At 40.8% G+C, this 13,284-nt stretch overlaps 2 protein-coding genes across 2 annotated transcripts; both read right to left on the bottom strand.

Annotated features, from left to right (window-relative positions):
• Positions 1-5,014: 5,014 nt before the first annotated feature.
• On the bottom strand, positions 5,015-7,500 carry LOC106346569. Its single transcript, XM_013785941.3, has 4 exons — positions 6,839-7,500; positions 6,141-6,384; positions 5,560-5,665; positions 5,015-5,469 (listed from the first exon to the last, which is right to left on the bottom strand). Exons 1-4 carry the CDS (start codon positions 7,252-7,254, stop codon positions 5,189-5,191), a joined length of 1,047 nt encoding a protein of 348 aa, XP_013641395.1. The 5' UTR covers positions 7,255-7,500; the 3' UTR covers positions 5,015-5,188.
• Positions 7,501-7,996: 496 nt separating this feature from the next.
• Positions 7,997-8,374, bottom strand: LOC125579820. Its single transcript, XM_048743679.1, has one exon. It carries the CDS (start codon positions 8,372-8,374, stop codon positions 7,997-7,999), a length of 378 nt encoding a protein of 125 aa, XP_048599636.1.
• Between the last annotated feature and the right edge of the window lie 4,910 nt (positions 8,375-13,284).

Raw genomic sequence — 13,284 nt, 5'->3', positions numbered from 1 at the left:
TTAAAGATAAAGTCTGTTCCCAAAGTGGAAGTATTATGGATAGTGTGTTCAATTTTAAGTTTGAGGTGATTTAATTTTTAGTGATTTTTAAATATTTATATGATTAGAGATTTTAATACAATTTTTGTTAAACTACAATTGAATCTCATTTGAAATCATAAAATTTAAAATATTTTTTTTTCCTGACTAAGTTCCGTTTATATTAAAAGATCAGTCATAACATTGTTATACAAAAATGGAGGACACGTATGGAACACACTCCATGCATTATCAGATGTTAAAGATTTTTTGGCTAACAAATCTGCACATGAATTTGCAGACCTACTACGATACATAAACCTGATGTTATGGAAATGAGATTTCCAAGCCGATATAGTCTTTAGATAATTCTCCAATCGTAGGTTAATGCTTGCAGTTTGTAAACATCTTGTGACTTGTATATTATCTCATTCGAAGATTACTTTCTTGTATCCCAATGAGTAAGCTGCCTGAATAGCCCAAATTAATGCAGTACATTCGCCTTCTTCTACTGTACTTCGACCTTCAAATCTGCCTATTCCACAGTCAAGAACTATACCAAATTTATTTCGAATAATCCAGCCCATTCCTGATTCTTGACGACCATGATGATGAGAAACATCATAATTGCATTTAACCCAATCTGCCGGTGGCGGTTGCCAAGACTTAAGAGCCTGATCAGTAGTAGTAATGCTGGTACATCCTGTTGGTGTTGTAGGAATCTGATTAAATCGATGCCAATCTACTAGATCATCAGTTACCTTTGAGTGAAGGCCACCTGGGGACCATACTTTAAAATTGAAGATTAGTTCATTCCTACATTTCCATAGTCGCCATAAGGTCCATATCGGTCTTGAACGCAGCAGAGGATCAAGTTGTCTATTCTGGGTAATACAAAGAAGGTCCCTGAACTTATCTTCCATGGAAATGGATAGATCCAAAATCTTTGTACAAGGAAAACCAGAGAGACGCCAAACAGATTGAGCAAATGGGCAGTGAAAAAATAAATGTTCTGGTGTTTCATCAATATTACAACACCGAACACATGAGGGATCAACATTGATATGCCGCCGCCGAAGTGTAGATTTGATAGCCAAGGCGCCAGAAAAAAGACGCCACAGAAAAAGTTTTAGCTTTGGCTGTGTTTCAGTCTTCCATATTTGTTTCGCTATATCTGGGTGAGAAGCTAGCGGGGGAGAAACTTCTGGTAAATTTTCTGATGTTCCAATAGTAGAATAATATCCTGACTTGACTGAATAGTTACCATCCTTCGTGTGGCTCCATATTTTTGTGTCCTCCGGTTGAAGTCATGAAAGGAATTGTTGTTGAATCAAGTAATGGTCTTGTTGCTCAATCAGGTCAGAAATAATTTCATTGTCCCACTGATTTGTTTCTGGATTGATCAAGGTATTGACCGTCAAGGTGGGGTTTCTATATGGAAGTAGTACCGGAGCTCGGGGAGGATTCGTAGGTAGCCAGTTGTCAGAAAGTAATGTAGTCAGTCCATTCCCAATATTAGTTTGCATACCTTGGTTCAGTAATTCTCTTCCATACATTAGTGATTTCCATCCATACGAAGGCCGATATCCAAGCTTAGCATTCCAAATAGATGATCTAGGAAAATACCGGTGCTTAAAAATTCTATAAATAAGACTTTGTGGACGTCTTGAGATCTTCCAGAGTTGATTTGCCAAGAGAGCCTGGTTAAATAATCGTAGATCACGAAATCCTAACCCTCTATTAGATTTTGAAATTGCCAGCTTTTTCCAAGAAATGTAGGACATTTGGCGTTTTCCATTTTTGGTACCCCACCAAAAACCAGATAAGATACTATCAATTTCACCACAAAGGCTAGCTGGTAATTGGAAAACGTTCATAGAAAACACAGACATGGATTGAGCGACGGTTTTGATTAGAATCTCCTTCCCAGCTTGGTTTAGAAATCGTGTCTCCCAACCTGTGACCTTTTTGAGAACATTATCACGTATGTATTGTAACTCTTTACGTGTGTTACGGCTCAATCTTTCTGGTAGTCCTAAATACTTGCCACCTCCGCCAATGGTATTAATTTTCAAAATATTCGTAATAGCTTCGCGCGTATGAGGAAAAACCTTGTCTCCAAAGGTAATAGTAGATTTGTCTAGGTTGACTAGTTGACCGGAGGCATCTTCATACTCCTTGAAGACTTTATAGAGGTGTTGAGTACTCTGGATATCAGCTTTGATGAAAAATAGTGAATCATCAGCAAAAAGTAGATGAGACAAAGGTGGTCCTCCAATACTTAATCGTAACGGTGTGATCTCTCGGTTCTGGACCGATAAGGTAATCATCTGAGAGAGGACATATGCGCAGATAATAAATAGGTACGGGGACAAGGGATCACCTTGTCGAATTCCGCGAGTAGGGTATATTGTTCCATACGGACTACCATTAACCTTAACAGAGAAAGAGACCGTTGTTACGCAAGTCATAACCAATGTGATCCATTTTTCTGAGAAACCTTTCTTCCTAAGAACTTCCTCTAGGAAGCCCCATTCAATACGATCAGATGCTTTACTAATGTCCGTTTTAACAGCTATGTAGTTCTTTGCGCAACGATCCCGGCTCTTCAATGAGTGAAAGGCTTCGTTAGCGAGGAGTATGTTGTCGGAGATATGACGACCCGGTATATACGCTGCTTGATTCTCCGTTACTATGCTTGGAAGTATGGATTTGAGCTTCCTAACCAGAATTTTTGAAATAACCTTATAAATCACATTACACAATGCAATTTGTCGGAAATCTTTCATAGTTGAAGGAGGGTTCACTTTAGGTATAAGACACAAGTTAGTGTGGTTAAAACCGTCCGGAAACTCTCCTGAATCGAAAAAATGTTGCACTACTCGCACTATAGAAGAGCCTACAATCTCCCAATATTCTTGATAAAAACTAGCAGTGAAACCGTCTGGACTAGGAGCACGGGTACCTCCAATGGCGAAGAGACTTTCCTTGACTTCCTCAGCTGTGATATCCTTGATCAAATTGTCATTCATCTCAGGCGTAATGACTGAATGTATAGAATGTAATGTATTTCCCATTCGTAATGGTCCAGAGGTAGAGAACATATTAGTAAAGTAAGTAATGGCTTCTTGAGAGATTTCCAAATTACCCTCTAAGTCTTCTCCTTGTTGATTTTTAATTGTAGTTATGTTGTTTCGAGCTCGTCGATTCTTGGTGGTAGCATGATAAAAGCGTGTATTACGATCTCCTTTTGTATTCCATTGCAATCTGCTTTTCTGGCACCAAAACTCCTCCTCTTGCCTATAAGCGTCCACCAAATCTAGTTGTAAACTTTTTAGATGATCTGAAGATACATTAGGATCAAGATGGCCCACGTCTATTTCCTTTGTAAGCTCGCGGATACGCTTGGCTGCATTTGTTGAATTTAGTCTCTTCCAGTCAGAGATATACTGTCGACAACGTCGAATACGATTGGTGAAAGATGTATTGAGATCATCTCCATAGCCGAGCCAACTTTCTGCAATGATAGGTCTTAATTCCTCATTCTCAAGTAGTCTCTGATCAAAGGTGAAGCATTTGCGACCATGATCTGAATGTTTACGTATTTGTATCACAGCAGGTCTGTGATCAGATTCAATCATCTCCAAATAAGTGATCTTAGATTCTGAAAACAGAGCATGCCATTCATCATTAGCAAAACCACGATCCAACCAACATTGTATAAGGTTGTCTTTCTTTTTATTGCTCAAAGTCATGTTATTACCGATGAAAGGGAGATTTCTTACATGACAGTGCGATAACATGTTATTAAAATCTACAAAACTCCATGGTTGTTTCAGAACTCCACCAATTTAAAATATTTTTAACTAAGAAATTCGCCCCAAACACTACAAAAATCATTAGAATTTTACAATTTAAAATATTCTAGTAACCGTAAATTTTAGAATATTTTACAAAATGTCAAGTTCAATAACACAGAATTTTAAATAACTTTTAAATTTATATTTGAATAACAATAAATTTATTATTTTAATAGAAATTATCTCGAACTCAGTTAAATACACCACTATATATATGGTCCGGATGACATTCCTGAATAGCTCATGTAACTTTCTAGAATCATTACGCTATTTTTTTCCGGATAACCACTTGTTGGTCAATTTTTCTTTTGTATAACCACTTATCTTGTAATATCATTCATTCTAGTACTGATAACATGTGATATGCATTAACAATGAATATATAGATTAGGGTTGGCCAATAATGGTATTAAATATATGTAGTAATAATCAATTTGTTTGGCTTATATGTCTTTTTTTTCAGTATACCCACCGTTATTATTAATAGAGTATGGTCAAGTATAAAGTACGATAATAATACAAGGGTCAGCAAAACTGAAACATATCTACAAAATTCAAAAGAACAGTAACCGATCATGGTATCATCTCCCTATATAAATAGGACCATGTAGTGTAATAATTAAGACATTTTATGCATAATATTTCTATCTTTTTTCTTTTCTTTTGACAAGGGAATCAGTAGTGTTAAAAATGAATACTAGCACGTTCATTTTTGAATATTAGACAAAAAAAAAAAAAGGCTATTAGCCTGCTTTGAGTTTTGACTTTTGATAGATGGAGACAAATGGAGTGGAAACAATCGAGTGTACCGAGTTCGCCTAACTTGTTTGACTTATTATTAAGGTGATAATAGTCTCTAGTTCCACGTGTTAGGCTTCTTCCTGGCACTTATACGGGCTTAGCAAAAGCCCATTAATGATATAAACAACAATATCAAGAGGGAATTTGATGGCCCAACCAAGTTATATGGACCAAAGCAATACTCGCAATGATCTTTACTGAAATGGTCCTGATCAGTGATGTTTAAAATATTTGTTTCTCCAGGTTGAGCTGTATTTTCCTCGAATAATATGTCAGAGACCTTGCAAACTTCTTTGCGATCTCGTTCTTATGTTGTAGAAGTTCCAACGTATTGGTGATAGAAAAGCAAACTCTTATTCAGAGTTCTTTATGACAGAAAGCGCAACTGAGTACACCGTCTACAACGTCAACAATGGAATGCAAAACCAGACATTACCAAAACAAACCACAACATGACTTGAAAGAAAGTGTATTAAGACGAAATGTATTGTCGACAAATTTTGAAACGATCAAGACTTGTTGCAGGCACGGGACACCATAACGACCAGCATGACCACGATGGAGAGCAAGACCGAAGTCTTCAGCTTTTCCTCGAGCCAATTGTTGAACTTGGCATCTTTCCCCTTTTTGTTAACACCGTCATCATTGTGACTATTTAAGAGCTCTATGACGAGCCTTGTTATTTTCTTAAACACTTCGTTGGCCTTAACCATTGTGTTGTCAAACACCCATTTTATGAAATCCACTGCTGCGTTATTCTCCCCGGGAGTTTCATCCGAAATCTCCTCATCTGTTATTAGGAATACAGAAATACCGAACAAGGCCATTGAGAATTCTCTAAACTAAAGGCTTAAAACTAACCAATATGTTCTGCCTATACCTTGACTTATGCCATTGTTGTAGAGATCCTTAATCTCTCTCACAACCTCGTTGTTCATCACCGCATCCCACACTGCTTTGTCAGATGACAATGATATTACCATTCTCTGCACCACAATGTTAAAAGCCTTAATTCATGATTCAACAAAATGACCAGTTGAACATTAAACTTGTTGATTAGAGTGACTTAAATCTCAGTGCATCAATAAAATGACACATTGGTTGGACTGAACCGAGTTTCTTTAGTGGATACGGAAGTTTTTTTAAAAAGAAAAAGTATATAGAGTTTTGAGGTTATATAAATACGAGTTTAAGTTTAATGGATTGTAAATTATTCATTCACATAATCCATTAAATAACTCTGAAACGGGTATTTTGTCTTACTAGTGTTTTATTTCAAAGTGTTTTTGCTTCTTTTATTTGTAATTGATTCGCGTCTATTCACAACAATTTTTTTAACAAAACTTTCGATAATAGTCAAAGAAAAACTTTTCTTCTTGACATTTTTGGTAAGATTCAAGAATACTTAACAAAACAAGAGAGAAGTTGATTTTGGTGAATCAAGAAATGAATAAGAATCACCTGGACAGATGGTTCGGTACGCAGAAGGTCAAAAGCATTGTAAACCTGATCATAAGCATGAGGCTGTAAGACTCTTGAATGGCACAGCTGCACCGAAGGCTCCATCCAGTCCGAATCAGACCCAAATGAAGGAGCTTGATGAACCATTCCTGTCGCTACGGGGCTCTGGTTTCCCCCACCATTTTCAGGATAGCTCTCGTATTTGTCTCTAACCAGCTGAGAAAACGAACTTCCATCGAAAACCCTTCAAGAAAACAAAAAAATCAACAGTTACTCACGTTCTCATTAAACAAGAGAGCAAGTTCTAGAATTCATAAGAAACAAAACAACTATGTGGGGTTACAATTGACACGAGGCTCACTAATCCCATAAGCAAACAAAACGAAAGTTAGTTGATAGAACTTCCATCTTCTCTCTTAGTTCATTAAATCAAGACAATTCAATCACACTCACAAAAAAAGAGAGTTAACTTTCAGACAATTTATCAAAGCCAAGAAGACCCTTCTCGTGTCTCTCTCTATTACTTTTTTATCGTACTATAAATCTCGTGACCACAAAACTATCTACCAGTTAAAGCTCGTCCACATGTACGAGATTAATAGTCAATTCTAATCATTGATAGAAGTTTCAAACCTCAAAAATTCTCACCCAACCAATTACAAACACACACAAATAAAGAGAGAAACAAAGATGATTACTGCTGGAGAGCAGAGACAGCATCATGGACTTCATCAACAGAAGGAACAGAGCCAAAAACAGAGTCATCTTCCTCTGTTCCTTCCTCTGAAACCCACTCAAAGTCTTCATAAGCACCGGAGTTGATAAACGAAAAAGCTCCGCCGCTCCATCCGGTGGTCGCAGCCACCGGAAAATTCAACAGCGACCCTGACGCGGCAGAAAGCGTCAGGTTGTTCGACCCAGAAGAAGATCCGAGTTTATGATCACCATGTGCAACAGATGCGTTTCCAGCCGGAGTTGTCGACGAAGACGCCGGAGATGAAGCGAAGGGATCTTGAATTCCGCCGTTGGCTACGCCGGTTCTCGTCATCGCGCGTCCAGCGGCGCGTAGCATCCCTCCGCCGCCACCCATGGGTCCTCTTCCTCCACCAAACATGACGACAACAGAAAAAAGTTTTACTCCGACAGGTTTTCGTACGTTAAACTCGGTGATCAGTTTTGTCGTTTTGGTGGTCTAGTGAAGCGGATCTATGAATGTGTCTGTTTTTAAGTTTGCTATTTCGTAGGTTTCTTACAACAGTTTGACGATTTCGAGGAGACGGATAAGATTTAAATGTTTTAAATATATAAATGTTCTTTTAAAGGATTTTCTCAGAATATATTTACTTTCTTTGCTTTGCTTGGTCCTTCTTCTCCACGACACGCTTATCCATTCCTCTGTTTTCTATCGCATTAAATACAATATATATACTTCTATAGTTGTACCAGTATTTTTTTCATAATTGGATATTTGTTCCCGAATTTATATGGTTATATTTGAGTTCCCAAAAACGAATGCTAACACATAACATAACTAACATGAATACTGATTGTTTGATCTTTCTATTCATTAATTCGTATATTACACTCAATAGGACTCCAAAACCAATTTGAAATTCAGAAGACATTTCGTATGGAAAAGAAGTATCAAAACTAATTGAAAAATAACATGAACATATACTACAATTCAGTTTTCTTATTCTCTATTTTTTTTTTTTGAATGAATGTAAAATTTTATTCAATCAAACTGTACTACATCAAATGTTACTTCTTTATTTTTTGTACAAATAATAAAAAAATGGAGACTTGATTCAAACTACCAATCTCATCTAGACCCAAACCAGACCATCAAACTCTCTTCAAAATGTTTGTGTCCTGTTCCTTTGACTGAAAAGGAGCTTGAGCCTGACTGTCTTGTCGATAAACTGGACCAAATGAGCTGCATCATGTGGCTGTTCACCATACCTACGCAAGTTTCTTTCTCTCCATATCGCATGAAGAGTTGCTTGGAGAGTGTAGCGGATGAGGAATGTCATCGTTTGGTTAACCCAAGGTTTGGATATAATCTCAACTAAATCAGTCCAATCTGCAGTGTATCCCTCCTGCATCATTCCTCCTACTAGCTTCTTCCACACCTGTTCTGAGTAGCGACACTCGAAGAAGAGGTGGGAGCATGATTCCTGAGTGTCGTTACAGAGGACGCAGGTGGTGTTGAGTCCCGTTATCCACTGTTGCATTCGATCCAGAGTTTGAATTCTACCACGCAATGCAAGCCAAAGAAAGAAGGAGTATTTCGGAGTTGATTGGGGAAACCAAACTCCTTTGCTCCAAGTACAGGTATGGTGGTTGCCTCGGACCTGTTCCCAGGTTCTCTTTGAGGAGAAATTGGTTGCAAATTTGTCATCGGCTCCACAATGTGATATCATCTTCCTGGCAAGCACTGCTTCGAAGGACTCTTAATTCCTCTTCCACTTCATTTAGAATACTCAGCCTATGGCGTTTTCTTCTACTGCGTCTCCCCAACGCCTCAGCCACTGTCGTGTTCTCAGAAATCCCCAGATCAATAACTCCCCAATCTCCTATTCTTTCTTTATGGTTACCATACTTAGACCACTGATCAAACCAAAAAGAAGTTTGTTTCCCACTCCTTATCTCTTTCTTCAGAAAAGGCTTTGCAATGTCTCTGAGCTTGAGTAGTTTCCTCCACACCCAAGAGCCAGAGATTGTGCTTCCCTTAATCGACCAAAAGGACCCCTTGCGTATCAGGTAGCAGTGTATCCATTGTACCCATAGGGAGGGGCCAAATGAACAAACTCTCCAGATAAGTTTGAGGCAGTGAACCATGTTGATTTCCTTCAGTTGCCGGAGACCCAAACCGCCTTCACTCTTGGGTAGACAGACATCCTCCCATCTCACCTTAGCTTTGGTTGTCTCTAAGCTCGGTCCAGACCACAAGAAAGCAGAGCATAGCCTTTCTATTTCTTTCAAGCAGCTGCCAGGTAATCTGAAGGCTGCCATCCATAAGTTCGCAAGACTAGTTATGACTGATGTTATAAGCTGAAGTCGACCCGCATGAGATAGAAACCTCCCTGTCCAGTTACTCATTCGTTTCCTAACTTTCTCAACTAGAGGCATGTAGTCATTCACCGTCATGCGTTTGGTTAGAAGAGGAAGCCCGAGGTACCGAACTGGTAGATCACCGGAGGAGAATGGAAAACTAGAATGTCTGCTTCGACCGCTTCAGATATGCCTGCAACATAGAGAGTGAATTTCTCCAAGCTAATGTTGAGGCCTGAGATGGCTGAAAACTCAGCAAATACTTTCAGCACTCCTTCGACAGATCTTTTGGTGCCATCAGTGAACACTAGCAGATCGTCTGCAAAACACAGGTGAGATAGGAGAATGTTTTTGCACCTTGGGTGGTAGCCAATGTGCTTGTTCTCCACCGCCTTATCTAGCATCATTGAGAGAACGTTGATGCAGATGATGAATAGGTATGGAGAGAGTGCACAGCCTTGCCTCAGACCTCTCTTGCTTTGGAAGAATCCCGCTAGCTCGCCATTGACTTGCACCGAGAAGGAAGCCGTGCACACACAGAGCTCAATCCAGTGAACAAATTCCTCAGGCATGTTTAGTGCCCTTAGGGTGTTCAGCAGGAATGGCCAGTGTACCGAGTCAAAGGCTTTTGCAAGGTCGATCTTCATAGCGCATCGAGATGAGATGTCCTCTTTGTGATAGTCTTTGACTATCTCCGTCGCAAGAAGCAAGTTCTCCACTAGTAGCCTGTCTTTAACAAAGGCTGACTGGTTATAGGAGATGCATTGGGGGAGTGTGCTCTTCAGTCTGTTTGCTATAATCTTGGAAATGACCTTGTATAGGACATTGCAGCAGGAGATTGGTCTGTAGTCTCGAATCTCCTGTGCATTGTCCGTCTTCGGGATGAGTGCCAAGATCGTTGCACTGAGACCTTTGGGGAGGAAACCTTTTCTGAAAAAGGATTGAACCGCAACTGTAAAATCCTTAGCGATGATGGGCCAAGATGCCTTGAAGAACTCTGTGGTGAAGCCATCAGGTCCAGGTGATTTGTCGCTCAGCATTCGAAATACCACCTCCCTGATCTCGCTCTCTTTTACTGGCTTTATCAGCATTGCCCTTTGCTCATCATTGCAGCGGAAGGGTACAAGATCTTGGAGATCAGCAACTTACTTCTCCTCCATACCCGGAGGTTCCAAAGATAAGAACTCGTTGAAGAATCTCTCAGCCTCGTTTTTGATCTCCTCTTGGGAAGTGACAATGTTCCCCGAAGAACACTTGATTTCTCTGATAGAAAACTTTGTTGTTTCTATCTCCTACTTGCAGCCAGTGGAGTTTAGAGCATTGCTTGAGGACCTTCTCCTCAATATTTGAGACCCTCTGCCATCTCTCAGCTGCCGTTTGCTCTATTAAGATGTTTCCTTGAGTAGGGTCTAACATCACCTTCTCTTGTTTCTCGCATAGGTCCTGGTAAGCTTCTTTTACCCGCTTCGTAAAAGCTCCAAGCTTGTCTTTGCTCAATCTTCGGATCAAAGGTTTAAGGCCTTTGAGATACTTAGAGAATCCGAAGAGAGCTGTTGTAGACTGGAGCAGAGGTGTTGTATCTTTCCAATAGTCCGAGACTGTGTCCAAGAACTCCGTAGTTTCTGCAATGACATTTGAGAACTTAAAAGGTCTGCGCTTGCCCACTGCCTCAGCCCAGAGGTGAAATCTTCCCCGAAGGTGATCTGAGCATCCTCCCGCCTCAAAAATGCCATAAGCTTGGGTTCGTTGGTTGAGCCAAGTCTCATTTACCAGAATTCTATCCAGTTTTTTGCAAACCGTTCCTTCGCCCCTCCTGTTGCACCAAGTAAACTTCGGACCCTGATAACCCATGTCGAGTAGTTTGCAGTGTTGAATAACACTTTCAAAATCCCGCATCCCTGGAGTAGTCAGACCCGAATCTTGGTAGCTGGAGTGCTCATCCCCATCTAGTATCTCGTTGAAGTCTTCCATTATTACCCATTCCTTGTTTTTGAACATTGGTGAATTCTGATGAGACTTGATATCATCCCACAACTCTTTTCTCTTCTCTGCAGTGTTTTCCGCATAGACAAAGGAGCAGAGAATCTCCTCGTCTTCTCCTTCCATAAGAACTGAAACCGTAATTATCTGATCAGGTTTGAAGACCGGAGTCACTCTGACTTGCGAACTCCAAAGAACCCATATCCTCCCTTTTCTACTAAACTCGTAATTATTTACAAATGACCAGCCTGGAAAATTTGTTGAGACAATTTGAGCTGATTTGCTCTCCTTGACTCGAGTTTCCAACAGACCACCAAACTGCAATCCCTTATTCTGTATCCATTGACGGACGACTTTGTGCTTAGCTTCCTTGTTAAATCCTCTCACGTTCCAGAAGAACCCAGTCATTGAGATGATTTGCGAGACCGTTTTCCCTGAGTTCTAAGGTCAATGTCCTTGTTGGTGTGCTCAGAAAAGATCTTGTGGTTTGTCTTGGAGCTCCTCGGAAGAGAAGGCCGTAGACAACTCCCTCCACCAACACCAGTTCCTTGACGTTCCTCTTTCTCAGTATTGCTCTGATTCCCTTTGTTTTGCCCCACCGCCAAACTCTTGGTTTCTAGAAAGACCAACTGGTCCTCGATCACAACGGTTTCTCTAGGTGTATTCTCTTTATCTTCCTCCCTCAGAATGTTTTTCCCAGACTCCTTGCCTTCTTGAGTCTCTTCTGATGTGGTTCCCTCATCACCCTCCTCCACTACAGTTTCCCCCCTGTTGCTTTCGCCTATATTGATTACCAAGTCACCGTTATCATCTGCATCATTTAGCGCTGAGAACCTCGATGGAGTGGCTATTCTCTCTTGGCCATACTTTGGAGTTGTTGCTGTTGGGATTCTGCTTGTTTTCCCCGGGGACACTCGAGACCAGCCCTTTACAACTTCTCCCTCCTCAATTTCCTCTTCCTCCGCTGTAGCTTCCTCTGCTTCATCTCCTACTACAACCTCTTCCTCAGTCGCAACTTTCCCAGCAACATCATCTTCAACTGCGACCTCCTTATCTCTCTCTGTCAATATCAGTTTTTCCACTCCCCTCTTATGTGGTTCCTCCGTGCCACTTACGTCCTTTACTACCTCCTCTTCATTTGTGTTTGCCTGCTTCTTACTAATGTACCCAGTTTCTATTATCTCAGTGACAGTTCTTGGGAAGTCTTCCTTCTTGTTCATGAGGCATGTCTTCTCTGTGTGGCCCCATTTGCTGCAAGTGTGACAGCGATCAGGTAGCCATGGGTAGACAAATTCAACCAGTGATGACTTCCCATTTTTTGTGAAGTTGATTTTCCTCGGCAGTTCCTTTGATAGGTCAGCGTTAACAAAGATTTTTGCAATCTTGAAATTGGAACATGCCGTTGTCTCTGGATGGAGCTTCACTGGGTGTCCCGCTGCACTGGTGATAAAGCTTAGGCCCTCCCACGAGAACATGTTCATCGGAACATTCTTGAGATGCACCCAAAGCGGTATCGATTTGACTTCCGGTTTCTCTTCCAGCTCCTTCGGAGTCCATTTTACATCCACCAGAGGTATGTTTCCGATGTTCCACATCCCCCTCCTTAAGATTCATGCTCTCATAGCTGCGTCTCTTACTCGAAACTTCATTGTTGTGGAGTCGATCTCATAGACTTCCACTGCCTGCCCTCTACCTCCATCTCTCCATATTTTGTTCACAACAGCGTGAATCCTCGCGATATGAGGCGCCGTGTCCAGGAACTTTCCGATTAGAAAATCCTCACAAAGGGGATTCACGTTGAATACTACTTCATCAGGTATCTCCACGTTGAGCTGACCCTCCGAATCTGTGACATCGACGGTGTACTTCCTCAAAACCTTCTTCTCCGTCGTAACACCAACCCATGAGCGCGATTTTGGGGGAAGCCCCTTCTTGTCGCTTCTGACCGTTCTCCAAACCTGCTGACCCTTGTTGTGAACCCTCTTGAACCTTCCTCGTAGCCAGAGCTATCTCAGATGAGCCCGGCGGCCGCGCCGAATCCATCACAAAACCCTAGTCGCAGTCGTCTTCAAAATCTCCCTCTAAGCAAAACGGTGCGTTTTTATTCTCT

This window comes from Brassica napus, chromosome C1 (genome assembly GCF_020379485.1).
Source record: "Brassica napus cultivar Da-Ae chromosome C1, Da-Ae, whole genome shotgun sequence".
NCBI lineage: Eukaryota > Viridiplantae > Streptophyta > Magnoliopsida > Brassicales > Brassicaceae > Brassica > Brassica napus.
The sequence above is the reverse complement of the archived record's forward strand: the minus strand, read 5'-3'. Positions and strand labels throughout refer to the sequence as shown.

Bases quoted from the DNA above. Each gene is read 5' to 3' on its own strand.
- LOC125579820 (XM_048743679.1), bottom strand. From the start codon at position 8,374: ATGCAACAGTGGATAACGGGACTCAACACCACCTGCGTCCTCTGTAAC.
- LOC106346569 (XM_013785941.3), bottom strand. From the start codon at position 7,254: ATGTTTGGTGGAGGAAGAGGACCCATGGGTGGCGGCGGAGGGATGCTA. The intron at 6,385-6,838 runs GTAATCATCTTT...GTTTTCTTGAAG, and splicing joins GCTGTCTCTGCTCTCCAGCA to GGTTTTCGATGGAAGTTCGT. The intron at 5,470-5,559 runs GTATAGGCAGAA...TCCTAATAACAG, and splicing joins CAACAATGGCATAAGTCAAG to ATGAGGAGATTTCGGATGAA.